At 42.0% G+C, this 14,926-nt stretch overlaps 1 protein-coding gene across 1 annotated transcript; it reads right to left on the reverse strand.

Moving 5' to 3' along the window:
- Positions 1–752: 752 nt before the first annotated feature.
- On the reverse strand, positions 753–12,054 carry ehd1a (EH-domain containing 1a). Its single transcript, XM_085904713.1, has 6 exons — positions 11,283–12,054; positions 7,855–7,952; positions 4,381–4,622; positions 3,288–3,458; positions 2,655–2,819; positions 753–2,240 (listed from the first exon to the last, which is right to left on the reverse strand). Exons 1-6 carry the CDS (start codon positions 11,669–11,671, stop codon positions 1,707–1,709), a joined length of 1,599 nt encoding a protein of 532 aa, XP_085760839.1. The 5' UTR covers positions 11,672–12,054; the 3' UTR covers positions 753–1,706.
- Between the last annotated feature and the right edge of the window lie 2,872 nt (positions 12,055–14,926).

Genomic DNA, 14,926 nt, shown 5'->3' on the forward strand with positions numbered 1-14,926 from the left:
GTCCAATAATAGGCCTTCCTGTGGGTTCTTCTAGTGAATGAAGCATAGATGACGCATTTGTTGTTTTTATGAATAGGCGCTTGTCAACTCCTACGCTTGTACTGTACTGTGCTATGACTCAATCTGGCCAACAGAGGGCGGTTGATATCATTAAGCGAGGTCACCAACCGGGGCAGCTCCATGTCGCACTGGGTAGCATGTCCGCCTCACAGTTAGGAGGGTGCGGGTTTGATTCCCCTAGGTGTGAGTGCGGATGGTTGAGAACACGGGGAGAACATGCAAACTCCACACAGGGAGGGCCGGAAGTGGAATCAAACCGGCACCCTCCTAACTGTGAGGCGGACATGCTACCCACTGCACCACCGAGCCGCACTTCTGAAATAAATGCTCAAATTACCTTTCATAATAGTATACGTTATTGTCATCACCCGTTATGAGAAGACACTAATCATGTGTGATGAGTTGTCAAAATAATTAGGAAACAGATATAGTAAATATCAAAAAGCAGTATTTTTTTCCAACTCTGCCAGTGTTTACGTCTTCGATTAATAACTGACATGTATGGAGACAGATGTCAGTTCCAACATTGGAAATGATGACGTAAAATGGGATGTGGCGTAAAATAAAAAATATTCTAATAAGATACATAAAATGTACAACAATCCAAATAAAAAATACAGGACAATGATGAATGATTGTTCCTTATAAGGGTTGCCCACCCATAAAGCAAATATTGAAAAAAACCTTCGTAGTCATGATAGACATTCCTTTTATTTATCTGGCAAAATAACAAAAATGGAAGCATTTGGAGTCAACACCAGGAAATACAAAAATATAGATGAAATGATTTATTTCCTCTTTCTCCAAATTATATTATTTGGATCATCAAATGATCAAATAATGTTGACTATATACTGTATACTAGGACATCTTTTTCACATAGGTGTAAATTTAGGTTTAACATCCCGCTACCCAATGAATTGGTTCGGGATGTAGCAATGTGGAAAATCACTCCACTCTCCCTCTCCTAATTTATTTATTGACTACAGCTCTGGAAAAAAGTAAGTGACCACTGCAAAATTATCACTTTTTACTACCTATAGTTATGTTTGAGTGAAATGAATATTTGTTTTATTATGTAAACTACTAATAACTCCCAAATTCAAAATCCAAATATTCATTTTGAGCCATGATAGTACTCTTGAGGTACAAAGGCTATCTCGGAGTATGTGTGTCAATCTCTGATTAAAAAGTTCAAACTACATTGTGTAGCTTGATTTCTTTTTTTAATCAGTACAGTTGAGTATTCATTGTCAAGTGCATTTGCATTTCATCTTTTATATTGGTTGATGTATTTTGAAACAAATATTTCGGCACTATTTTTCACGCAAACGTATTTACAGTGCAGTAAATGTTTGTCGTTGTAAATGAAGAGCCCCACACGCATGCATTGGTGTGGCACTTGATTGGTGTAAAAAGTTTGAGAACCACTAATTTAGAGAATTTATTTGCAGAAAATGAAACAAAAAAAAAAAAAAAGAAAGTAACCAGCGTTTCTTTGGTCTCTTCATTTTTCCTCCAGAGCTGCATTTTTTCACACAATAATTTCTCTTCTAATTCACAAGAAACCAACGCCTCTCCCCCCCACCCCCCAAACCCCCAGTCACTTTCTGGCGTGTGGAGAGTCCCAAACAGAAAGTGAAGGTCTAATCCTGCAGTGTGGTCACGCGCTTGGATGGGGGCACTAGGTGGTCGGGCAGCATGGCGGGCAGCTCGTGGCCCTCCAGCTTGACTTTGATTAAGTGATTGGCCAGAGCGAACTCCTCGTTGTCGAGGAGGCCGTCTCTGTCCACGTCTGCCAGCTTCCAGATCTTTCCCAGCACCGTGTTGGGCAGTTTGGACTTGAGCATCTCCTTCTTGGCGGCGGCGCCGGAAACTTTGCCATTGATGGGCGAGAGCGTGTAAAAGATCTCGTCGTACGAGGGCTTGTCGCGGTTCACCACCCACTCCAGGTCGTCGATGCCCTCGCCGGCCCCTTCGCCGTAACCGTGGCCGAAGGGGCCGCTCATGGTTCCTTCAAAGGCACCGCCCTTGACTGAGTTGCTGGGCAGCGCCGCCTCCTCTTGGCGCACCAAGGCCATGAGGCGGGCGATGTCGTTGGCCAGCATGTCTTCCACCGCTTCCAGCAGCTTGGGCTTCATGGCGGCAAACTTGGAGAAGTCCTGAGCGTTAAGCATCTCCTAAGAACAGAAAACAGGAATCGGGGATAGAAATAGATTGGTCTTTCAGTGGTAGAGCACAAGCAGGATTTCCTGGCAAACCAGGAAAAATAAATTCGGTCCACATCCTGGAGGGCAATGTCGGGAAAGAGGTGAAGATGAAGGCTACGTTTCCAGTCAAACCTCGGTTCACAAATTCTGTGTCGCTATGTGAGCGATCTTAGCATCCACGCACAATGCTCTCGTGTCTCTCTTCAAAAATATTTGAACAATATTGAAAAGTCAATTAACAGGTGAGTCAGCTCAAAAAAGTTAGATTGTTTTTCTACGTGTTGCTCCAAAATCGTGTTCAAGTACGGGTCAGTAAAGACGTTAAAATCAGTGTCGAGAAGTCCCACACACTATATGGACTGTTATCCGTCATTTCCACCTTACCTGCATCTTAGCAAGGTTGGGGAAGTCTCCAGGTGAGATTTGGTGCTCCTTCTCTACCTTCAAGTAGATCTCGGCCAAGTTGGCAATCAGCTCTTTCTTCTTGGAGTCCTTTCCAAACACACTCGGCATTTCCTTCTTGAGTGAGCAGATAATGTAGGCGTGAACCTGAAAAATATATATATATTTTTTTTAAAAATCACACACGTCACATATTGTCACCGTAATGTCGATTCATTCTGCCTATTGAAACTTGCCGATTAGCTTAGAGATCCACGACACGAGTCGTATCAAAAATTCTGACAATACCGTTTAACCATACATTTATTATTGTGGGTAATTTGGACAAATGTATTAGTTGACAAAAAAATAAATGTCAGTCACCGGGTTTACATGCAAACTGTCATTCCGGTCAAAAATCTCCGGTCAATTATTTACATGCCGTGATTAATTCCTTTCTGGAGTTTACATGCGCCACTACATTTTAATCTGAACAATGACTTGACATTCCCAGATGTTCGATCCTACTTGGCTTTATTCGTGCCACTGGACTCTTATCTCGGCGAATTGTGGGCAAGAGACTGAGTACGCTTTACTTTTCATGTGACAACGTGAAGTCATTTCGGAAGCCTTAACCTTTGCGAGACGCGCTCGCTTGATGAGGTCGTTGAGTTTTCGTAAAGCAGCGTTGCGGGGCAAGGACTGGATGTCCGTGAAGAGGTCCTGCTCCTCGGCCTCAAATAACTTCCTGTTGTCCGGCACCAGCAAGGGTTGGGCCCAAAATGAGCCGATGTACACACGGACCACCTGGGGGGGGAGGGGTTGACACATGAGCAGGCTCACCCGCATCAGTGACAGTGATGACACAGCAATGTGGGTTGAAAGAATAAACAGACAGTAAAAGTGCATTTGTGAAATGTAAACAGCCGCATGAGCTAGGGTGTGAGGAAAGAAAAAAAAAAACAAACCCCACAGTGAAACACTTCAAGTCCTTTCACGCGCATTCTTGCAGGTTGCAAAGTCAGTGAATAATTGTCCACATGACCCTGTAGGATCCATTTATGACTTTTGTCCAAGTTCAAACATTAACTTGGCGAGAGTATGTCCCGTGGCACCGAACGTTTTATTCCACCAAAGCAAAATTGGCCAAAACGCCGTGTAAAGAGATGTTATTGTTACAAACAAGTTGACATGACTGCTGTACGAGTGTTGTGTGCCTAAGATCCGTACTGAGCTGGGGCAGCTCCTTCCTCATGGAAACGGGTAAAAATGAAGGCTCCGATTCTTAGTGAACACTTTCCACCTGAAACCAGTCACTTCATTTGACAAGTTGATTCGATGGAAAACGGCTGATTGTTGTGTTGAGAGATTGCATGCGTTTGGCTCGTCCTGTTAAACCTGTTTTATGGGTTCGTTGTCTATCTTGAACAGAAAAGTATTAAAAAAAAAAAAAAAAAATCTTGACTTTAATGGTTAAATAAAAAATGTTATCCAGTATATAATTGCTATAGTCAATGGGAATCATGTATAATATCATCATATTGTGTTGAGATTTGTGACTACAGAAATGAATTAGTAATCAATCACCCAACAAAAAGGAGCGATAATATATGATCGGTAAAAGTAATGTCTCAAAACAAAGCAGTTTATAATAATGCCTAAATACTGTATAAAGTATCCGAAGCAGAGCAAATATAAACACAAATAATTGACAATCAGTTGTGTGTACCTCAGGCGTGTTGATGATTTTTCCAAGGGACCACATCAGCGCCCCGTAGACCCTCATCAGCTGCTGGGTGCTGATCTGGTCGGCCTTGTTCAGAACCACGCGCATTTTGTCCTCGTGGTTTTTGAGCGCGCGGATCACCTCGGAGAACTCGTCCGAGATGTCCAGCTTGTGGGCGTCGAAGAGCAGGATGATGCGGTCCACGCGCTCCGCAAACCATTCCAACACGGCGGCAAAGTCGTAGCCTGCGGGCGGGAGGAACACGTGGAGTTCAAGTTGACTTTTGTTGTGTGATTTTGTGCCCCGATTCTTTTACGTACACACACGTGGCTTGTACCCGACTGTGTTCTCACATCCGCTTCCATGGAGGAACTAATACAGGAAAATGTGGTTCTTTGCTCAAGCGTTTTGACACTTAGTAGTACGTCCAGAAGTTTCATTACCTCAAAATAAGAGTTCATGCATTCTTCCCAAGAACGTGAATTAAGTCAATTACAATACACCATCAAGAGAAACTATATACCTGGAAGAATTTAAAGATGTTCATGATAAGAATTTTGTTTACACCATACATAATACGCATTTATGAGAGGACGTATGAGCATCAGTGTTCATGTATATGCAGTATAAATAAGGTGTGCTATTATTGTTTCGGTTGAATCTTAGATCAAATCTGATCAAATCAAGTTAACAACTCTCTAGTTTTCTACAGTAGGTGAATTTTCTCAACTTTCAAACTAACAAATGTCATCTTTGTTTAAATTTAAAGACAAGGTGCAGAGAGTTCCCAAGGTCAGCAGCACCTCAAAGTGAACTGAAAATTTAAATCGGTTTTAAATCGATCTCTTACAAGCCATCGGATTGTTTTAAAAAGCCGTCGCTCATAGTAAATGACGAATATCGGCGCTGATAATCGATCTGTCCCTATTCAACATTTTAAATGTTTATAATTTCTAACACTGTATTTCACAACACAAACATATTAGAGCTCGACCAGTCTTCAAAAACGGACAATGTCCGTCCGACCGACCTCAGCGGTTCCATGAATCCTTATCTTTATTCACGAGCAGTGGGTGGGAAGAATTACAGAATAGATTTGATTGAAGGCGTGTCATCGGATCTCTACAAATTTATCTCACTGGGGCTCGATCTGCAATCAGCATCGCATATCTGCTGCGCACGCATTCCTTCTTAGCCTTTGTTTGCTTCGGCGCATGTGCGGGTAAAGGCGGAGGGGAGAGCGTGACACTGGACAGGCGGAAGCAACGAGATAACGGGGGCCATTAAAGAACTAAATGAGTGAGGGCAGATGAAAATACATTTCCATGTTTGTACGCCGAGCATGTGTGAGAAGAGAGAGGAAGACATGTTTCAAGATCCCTTTGGGAGACAGCGGAGGACATTTTGCTCATTCTATCTGCTTTCTATTTTTTTCCCAACACGTGTCAGGAAAAGCAGGCCTGAGCGACAGCTGCACAAGCATGAGGCTCACTTATAGCCAGCCCGCATGGACAACTGCTGCTCCTTCAACATACGACGACTCCACGCGGGGATGCGTAAGCGCAACATGCCGACCAGCCTTACAGTCAAAGCAAACATTGGTGTGTGGGAGAATTAAGTGACTCCTTCCATCAAGCCAGACCCAACCGATTCCGGAACAGACAACAAAATAGTTTCCAGTCCACTCAAAATGGACAGGAAGTGTCAAAATCCGTTCTTCCCGGACTTCACAATCAACAGGCAGACAAGTAGAGGCAATTCAGAGTTGTGATGCTGTCGTCGGATGCACAGCAGACGAGAGAGCCAGCCATATTGGCGAGACCGACTTTCCCGAAAAAAAAGATGTTACGTGACACCTTCTCCAACTGTTGATTGAAATTAAAATCAAAGTGCGAGCCCATGGGCACCTTGTCAATTTCAGGTGACAGCGGCGGTGCATAAAGATCAATATTAATCAAACCACGGCTTTAAAAAAAACCAAAAAGTAAAAAACAAGTGAGTTTTATAAGAAGCTCATTGAAATACTTTGTCACACAATTCTGTTCGCCTCTGCGTTCAACTTGTGACTAAACCGAAAGCTATGAAATCAATTTGACAGTTTTGGCTCGGCCAAATCACAACAGCAATTTATTTCACCACGTTATGATTTACGAGATAACACTGAACCCCATTTTTTGACCACACCAAAAACAACATTATATCATGATTTTTGTGCTTTGACACATTTTCAATTCTTTCAAGGAGTCAGTGACAGGATGCCTCGTTGGACCTGAATTGCTGTCTTGAGCTTTCCGAGTCCAGCAGACATTCCACCCGGCAACTGTCACTTTGACGGGGCTCCATAAAAACACAGCGCCCTCACTGTCTAACCACCATGTATACTAAATATGCTGCACACTGTATATACTAGCTTTGTGCTAATGCTCCATTACAGGGCAACAGTCGACAGAAACGTGCTGGTACGCTAACTTCCTGTCTGGTGCCTGCTATCTGCATAGTGTTTCAAGTCTATACGCACTTGTTTGTATATGATACAGTAGAGTACAGCATTGTATCATTGTTTATACACAAACAGGGGAAACTGGTGTGCACTCATAAAAAGTGCAGAAAAGGTTTCTCTTTTGATAGAGTCAAGGTCGCCTCAATAGGCATTACAAATTCTGTACATTTAAATGGCTATTAGTAGAAAATCGTTTTTGTTCCGTTTGTTTGCATGGTCTTTTTAAATGTCTCTTTCCTGAACTCCTCGATTCGCTCCAGCTGCTGCTTTTTTTCTGCGCTGTTTCATGGGAATACTGAACTCAATAAAAAACAGATTGCATATCAGCGCACTGAGCGAGGCACGAGCACACGGGGGTGCCGACCTTCTTGTGGAAATTCACAATTCTCCGCTTTACTTCCTTTTCTCTGATGACAAAAGCCCTCTATCGCTGTGTGTACACTTCCTCTTGTAGCGTGCACAAAACGGAAGACGTTTTTGCAAGTTGAGTCCCACAAAAATTGTGCATGTTGCACTTTTGAAGTGAGAGTGCAGCATGTGAAAAAGTGACTAAAAACGGATGCGTGGCGTTTCCTCGCGTAGTGTTCGAGAACATTTAGGCATTTTGGCAGTAGTAAGGTTAGTTGTCTAGTCATACGGTTTTAATGAAGAGAAAAAAAATAAGGTAAATTGAGGTGTGGCATTTCATTATTCAACTTTGATGAATAGTCACTGCGAAATGTGAAACTGTGAAATGCCTTGATGATGTCATTAGGATGAACAGAAAGCAAAAGTGGAGTGACTAAACTAAAAGTACTGGAGATTTTTTTTTTTGTTGACCTGTTTTGTTGGATTTGGGTGACAAACTGTTTTACAAATTGGCAAACATGAATAAGAGGGAGCACACTTTGGGTCATATTTTCATATTTCAACTTCCTGTTTGCTTATTCATGCATGTCTGTGTTGTATTTGTGGGGTGTGGTGAGTATTAGGCAAACCTCGACTGATCCTCTGCTTCTCTCCCGACAGGATCCCGGGAGTGTCGATGATGCTGATGCTCTCCAGGACCGGGTTGGGCAACTGGGCACACATGAACCTATTTAGGAGAAAGAAGGGGAAGGAGCATCAAGTACAGTAAAAAGAGGAAGAGAAGAAAAAGAAGGAAGTGGAAAAAGAGCATGAGTCAGGATGGAAAAGGTGTGGGAAAAAAAGGTCAGTGTGCACATAAATTGAAAAGTAAATAGACAATAATGGAGTTTTGAATAACTCGTTTTCAAACTCAAACATGTGAGGAACGCCTGTTAATATTTGTCAGGCAGGATCATTTTGGCACAGTTGGAACTTGGGATGCAAACCACTTTGATATGAAGAGAATTATAGCTTATAGTCTTTTAAGAGTTCACTACAAAAACTTTACAATATTTTTGAAAACAGGAAAAAAACTGTCAGTAAAACACAAATCAGAATACAGTAGAGTTACCCTAAGATTATTCATACCCTGGGGCCTGACTGTATATATCATTTTTTTATTATTATTGTTCAGCCCTAGTCAGAAGACAAGTTATAATACACACAGGCATATGGGACAAAATTGTCAAAACAGCCCAGAGATCTTAGAGAAGGTCTTCACATTCAGTCCAACTGAAGCGACACTAAAAAAAAAAAAAAAAAAAAAAAAAAGCTCAGTCATGGGACTGAGCAAGAAGCCTTGTTTTTACATTCATACCGAAAACACACAAAGGCACGAGCACACACACACACCAAAAACCCCAACAGAGGTCTCATAGCACACAATGAAAATAGGAAAATCCAAAGAGGAATGAAAACTGAGCATGTGACATACATATGCTCTGCCGCTGTAATGCTACGCTCTTTGTTCTAGATAAGAAACACGCAGGATTTTTCCACCCATCAGTCATAACTGCCGACATACTTTGGAATTTTGGCTCAGGGCTTTCCATTTAGCCCTCAATCCCAATAGTTTCCACACAGAGCGTGTCTGAAAAAAAATGAAGGGATGAGGTGGAATTCTATGAACGGCGAGCCACGGGCTCCCTTCAAGTGTGTGAGATCAGTCACTCCTCAATTATGTACCAAGTGGGTGCAAGAACCTGCAACTGCACATCTTCGCTAAAATAACACCATGGGTTAATTTCCATGTCCTGTGACTGAAGGTGAGGTTCAGGCCTCTCGACCTTTGACCTTCCACCTACTTCCTGTTGACAAAGAGGAAATGGGTGTGGAGGCAGCCATCTTGAGGTACAGAATAGACATTCGTGTCATGTTTCTAGGGTCCAATCATCTGGATGTGAGCATCTAACCATATATTTACTGACATTTGCGTCTACCTAGTATGTAGAGGAGCCCCGCTGCGAATATGTCTCTCTACTGTTTCCAACTTTGTGCCTGTGTCAGATTCAGGAAAAGCGCAGAGTCAGTGTCCTGGAATTAAAGGCCAGGAGAAGGGCAGGGCGAAGCCAGACCGGTCGGTGCGAAACTTGGACTTTGCTGACTCAGCTTTTACTGATAGCGCCTCAATTTGCAGCCCCTGGCTGACTGTGGAGGCATTTTAACTACAAAGGCAAGGAGGGCAAGCAATTGAAGCTTCTGTGTAAACGACTGAGAGGCATTTAGTAGCGTCAAAGGGCTCAAAGGAAGGGGGGGGGGGGAAAAAAAAAAAAAAAAAAGACAGCCGTTGTTACCTTTGGAGTTTGAAGGAGTGAGGATCATATGACTAACTTGTGTTTCCATTCTTTATGAATAACAGTTCCAATCAAAGGTGAGCCAGCTAGTTAAAGAGTAATGTTAAACAACGGAACCCTTATATTAGTATCTGATCCTCCGCCCATGGAACATATTAACATACAGGAATTAAAATGATTTGAAAACATTGCTCTTGACTTAGCAAAAGGCCAAAACAATTCCCTCTTCGCAGCTACAACGCTTTGTATGAGCTGGTTGCCAAACAGAGCAAAAAAGAGTTGCAAATTCCATTCAAAGCAAAGCACAGGTCTGTGACACTACGGGACGGCGTCCAAAACAGTGACAAATGATGCAGAGATGGACAATGGCCTTTGTTTACACACACAATCTTATCTGGCTTCCCCTCACATCTGTAATACACTCGGTCGGATGAATCGTCCGCTGTGAAGTCCGGCACCGCCGCTCTTATCTGAGATGCGTTATTTTGTTTATCTGAGCTTGACTGATGTTGTTTGGCAGAGTGTGGAAGAAAGGGCAAACAATCTGCAAAATTGCAGGAAGGGACCGCAATGGAAAGTGGAAATACTGTCATTGGATTGCTCTTGCTTGTCCTGATACATCAACAACTATGATGCCGTATTAATTAGCTCTGACTGATATACTACTTTTAAATAATTAGCCCCAAAAGATGATGCTGCCGCCATCATGTGTTGTATTGGGTATGGTGTCCTTTTGGCATTTATGCCAAACATGCCTTTGGGGAAAAAGGTCAACCTCGGTTTTACTGGACCATGACACACTTTTTATATGTTTGTGATAAAACCACATTACAAGATTGAGATGATTTTTGAAATTGTGCAACTCAAGGCTCAAGAGTCTGTATGAATGAGCTTTGACTCACCAACTTCTATCTTTGGGACGCACAGGCCGAGTTAGTCTTGTTCAGACCGTGAAACAATGTCAGCCAATGACACATGTGAACCTTTGACCTGCTGGAACAACTTCATTGCTCAAGACCTGCTCACGGCGGCGAAAAGAAGGGAGATGACTTCCCTGCTGCTTGTGATAAGAATGCACCATTCTGAAGTACAAAACGTAAGAATCTATTGCTTAGAAACATCCCCTACAAGTCTGCCTTCAGTCAAGGGGCCACTTGACAAATATGTCAGTGTCTAAGCCAGGTGTTCACATTGTATGTGGGCGGAATGATACCTGACATGTTGACTGAAAAGTGGAAGGAAAATGGACCTACGTTACACACAGTGGAATTCCATCCATTCTCTAAGGGGTCATGGGTCAGCTGCAACTTATTCCAGCTGACTTTGGGTGAGAGGCATTCAGGCTAACAATTCGGATTTACACCTTACGAGCTATTTAGTATTCAGCTAACACAAGAGGCATGTTTGACTTTGTATAGGATGAGAACATGCAAACACCAAACGTGAAGGCCTGAGATAGTTATAGTTTGAATCCAGAATCCCAGAACTGAGGGGCAGACATGTTACACTATTGCCACAAAAAGGTTTGGGAAGTGATGAAAGTGGGAAAGTCACACAAACGTGACACAATTTACAACATTGTGTAACAGCCTGTAGCTGAGTGAAAAGGGCGTGTAGGGGGGGGGGGGGGGGGCGTGTAGTCTTCATTGACGATACACTATAATACTTTAGTATTTTATTATTTGGATTTGATCCGTTTTTGAAACTTGTGAGTAGATCTGTACCTGTTTAGGAAGGCGTTCCCAAATGCGTTGAGTTTGCGGAATGGCTTCTTCGGGTCGACTACCAGTGCGTTACCCGGGATCACCCCGTCCTGATCCCCGTGCATCACCGCGATAAACGAGTCTGTGGTCGGCTCGGGCCCGATGCGCATTCCTGGGAAGTCCTGCTCCATGAGGTGGCGAATGAAAGTGGTTTTGCCGGTGGAGTACTGTCCCACCAGCAGCACCATGGGCTTGTTGTCGAAATCGGCATCTTCGAGGGCAGGAGAGTGGAAGTCGTGGAATCGATACGTGTCCTCCAAAGGGAACAGTTTGGTCCGGTAAAGCTGCCGTAGCCCGTCCGCCACGTTCTGAAACAGCTCGGGGTCCTTTTTTAAGGTTTTTCTAAACATAGTGTATGAAAGTTATTGACACAGCTGTGTCAGAATCCCCCTTGGACGTAAACCTGGTGTGACGATGAGGCTGTTTCGCAGCGCCTGGCGGGTTGACCGTCGGAATAAAGCAATGGCTGGGCGAGGTCTGGCAAGTTTTTGTCCCCACCCTCAGCGTTGCTAGCAAGCCATACAGCGTCACACGTTCTTCCGAGGACGAGTCACTCTTCGAAGAGACACCTATTTAAATTTCAAGGATGTTTAAAAAAACATACCTTTAGTTGAGAATTATATTGTTGTATTAATAGATTTTTTTTGGTCACTCGTTCTTGCGAATAAGGTTAATAACTCAGAAGGCTTTTTTGTGACGTCCGGGTCACCTGACCTTGTACGGAAAGCGAAAGTGACCATTTGACATTCTCATGTTACAATCGAAAATAATGGTTCATGGAAGATCTTACAATTGATTGCACTTTTTGGGGGTCGATATTAACCACAGATTTGGGCTGTGTCAAAATGTGCACACTATTTCCTTTATAGTACACTATTCAGGGGTTACGTCATATTTTTGGGTGTCCGAATATCCAGAGATCTTAAATCGATACCATTGTGGGCACTCAAAATTACCCACGATGCAAGAATGCGTGAATATCAAAGCAGTAAATCATTTTATTTAATTGAAAAGATGTAAAAGAAACATCTGAGAATTTCAGCTCTTGACGTATTTTATTATTGTATCCCTGCACACGCACACGCACGCAAGAAATGAGGCAGACGCGAAGCACCAGGTTGCCTGTTTCATCATATAAATGAACAACAAAAAGGAGAAAATGCATTTTCAATGAATTTTATTGACAGAACACGAACAAAATACAACAAATGTGATATTTAGGATGTAGCCAAGTATGTAGGGGTTTGGGATGATAAGAGGTGTCCCGCCACAGATAACAGCAGCTCCACTGGAAGCCCAAGTTTTCCCATATGGAGATGCTGTTACAGCTGGTGAGACCCATAGCAGAAGAGCACAGCTGTCAGGCAGAATTTATGAAAAAGGGAATCCGGTATAACATTCATTCCATTGACAATGGGAGGAAAAATGCATCAGGTATGAGGAATAACAACTACACCTTTTATCAAGTGCCATGTGGTTTCCATTTGAATGATTACCTTAGAATTTGCGCAGAAAAAAGTTACACACAGGAAATGACAAACAAAATATAAATGTCTACATTTGAAATTGGGAAATCCCAACATGTCTTGTGATGAGCCTCAGCTTCTTGTTTGAGTAATAACTTCCATAAAGAAAACTGCCTACACTTCAAATAGTGCTGCCCTCTTGTGGTCACAGTGCGAAGACTGACTGAAGAAATGATTTACTGATAATATCACAGCCCTCAAGTGATAACCCGACTCACGCGTAATAAACCTAAAGTCAAGAATCATAGTGTCCTTGGATTTTACCCCCATTGAGATTACATGTTTAATCTTATGACACCAATAAAATAAGGGATCAGAAGACAAGTCAAGACAAGAGTAATCATGTGAATACATGCAACAAGTTCAGAAATGTTTTACATAGTGAACACAGGTTTATGATAACTGGAGTTATTTTTCACTTCACGATGTAAATCCTTTCTGAACAGTTTTGTAGGATTTCAGTCATATGAATAGGTTTTGACCTTTAACCCTGTCCTCCAATGGAAAAAGAACAGGGCAATAAAAATAATTCAAGTTGTACATTCGCCCTCGTTTCCTTCATCTTATTGAAAACTGTTGAGTTGATTAAATTACTTACATTTACTGTGATAACTATTGAAAAATACTTACCTCTGTTTATGGACAAATATCATAGTAGGAAGGATTTTGAGAAGTTAAGCAACTTTTTCCCTTGTCCAGCATTTAATACATTACTCAATGGTCTTTGTGAAGATGGTCCACAAGGTCTTCGTAGGAGTCGAAAATGCGCGACAGAATTCATAAAGCTCGCCTCAGGGTATGTAAACTATATTACAGAATACATACAAATACACCGCAAATAGGCTACAGTTTACATTTTGCAGCTCAACAAGAAAATTAACCGAATATTTAAAATATATTTCATGTGAATGCATAAGAAGTCCATACTTACAGACTAAAACAAGGAGCCTGCCGTTAAGTCGAATAAACAAAAAAGGTAACAAATAAAATGATTACATTGATAAAGCCACTAAGAGTGACTACCACATGGTAAGGGTGCGGCAAACGGTCCTAAAGAAAGGTGACAAAGAAGAAAGAAAGAAAGAAAGAATGAAAATGCTTGCGCGTGGACTGGCTGTTCCTTAAGACAGCAAGGTGGGTGAAAAAGAAATTAATCATTACAATTACTGTAAATATGTAACAGAGCCACCCTGCCCATAAAGTCAAAAAGCAAATGTCATTGTGGTCATTGTGTTTGTGCGCCAACAAACGCGCAGTGATTAAAAAAAGAGAGAAAGACTGAGAGAGAGAGAATGAAAAAGAAAGAAAGCGAGAGAGTGAGTGAGACAGAGAGAAAGAGAAAGACCAGGCATGCAGCTTGAAGCACTATTTGGATCATTGCTCATTATTTATTACTGATGGAGTAATGATTTCATTATGTTTGATGATACATTTATGAATGCAGTGGCTTAACAATATACTGTGACTGCTGTGGAAAGAGTGTTTTTGCTGTAGAATAAAGGTCAGAGGGAGATGAGGAATCGAAAGCTGTCGACCCCAAGCTGACCGAAGGAACGGCTGAGGACGACCTTTCTGCTATTTTGTGATATGAAGAAATGAAGTGGTTTTTATGATGACATGACGTGTGAAAAAGCTTATCTGTCAATGTCTGCTTGTGTTTACGCTATCAAAATACATAAAAAAAAACTGTCAGGGGCAGAGGCCGTTTTGCTGATCTTGTTGATTCCCCATCCTTTTAGGGGCCTCACCCATTTTGTAACTAGGGACCTCTAAATAAATAAAAGTGAGGTAGATAGGAAAAGCTGATTAGAATTGTGAAAACCATTAAGCTTTCCTATTCTCTTTGCAAGAAACCGGAAACGTCCTCTCTTCATTATTTGTGAGTTGTTTAGGAAAATAAACCTAACAATTACGTATCAGTAATTGTAATGAACTGATTGAGCCAGTTAAATGGAGCAATGACAAAACATAGTCGAGGATGTTTAGCATTTGTATATAATGGTGACACCAAAACTATGCTTTAAAATGGGGTTCATTGATTACCAGTGGGGAGATAAATTCTTGTGGATTTTGGCCAAA

This window comes from Syngnathus leptorhynchus, chromosome 2, assembly GCF_054491065.1.
Source record: "Syngnathus leptorhynchus isolate UIUO chromosome 2, UIUO_Slep, whole genome shotgun sequence".
Lineage (NCBI taxonomy): Eukaryota > Metazoa > Chordata > Actinopteri > Syngnathiformes > Syngnathidae > Syngnathus > Syngnathus leptorhynchus.

Excerpts from the sequence above, each read along its gene's own strand:
- ehd1a (XM_085904713.1), bottom strand. The coding sequence starts at position 11,671 with ATGTTTAGAAAAACCTTAAAAAAGGACCCCGAGCTGTTTCAGAACGTG. Across the intron at positions 7,953-11,282 it reads GGGAACGCCTTCCTAAACAG|GTTCATGTGTGCCCAGTTGC; the intron begins GTACAGATCTAC and ends TCTCCTAAATAG. Across the intron at positions 2,820-3,287 it reads AGCGAGCGCGTCTCGCAAAG|GTTCACGCCTACATTATCTG; the intron begins GTTAAGGCTTCC and ends TATATTTTTCAG.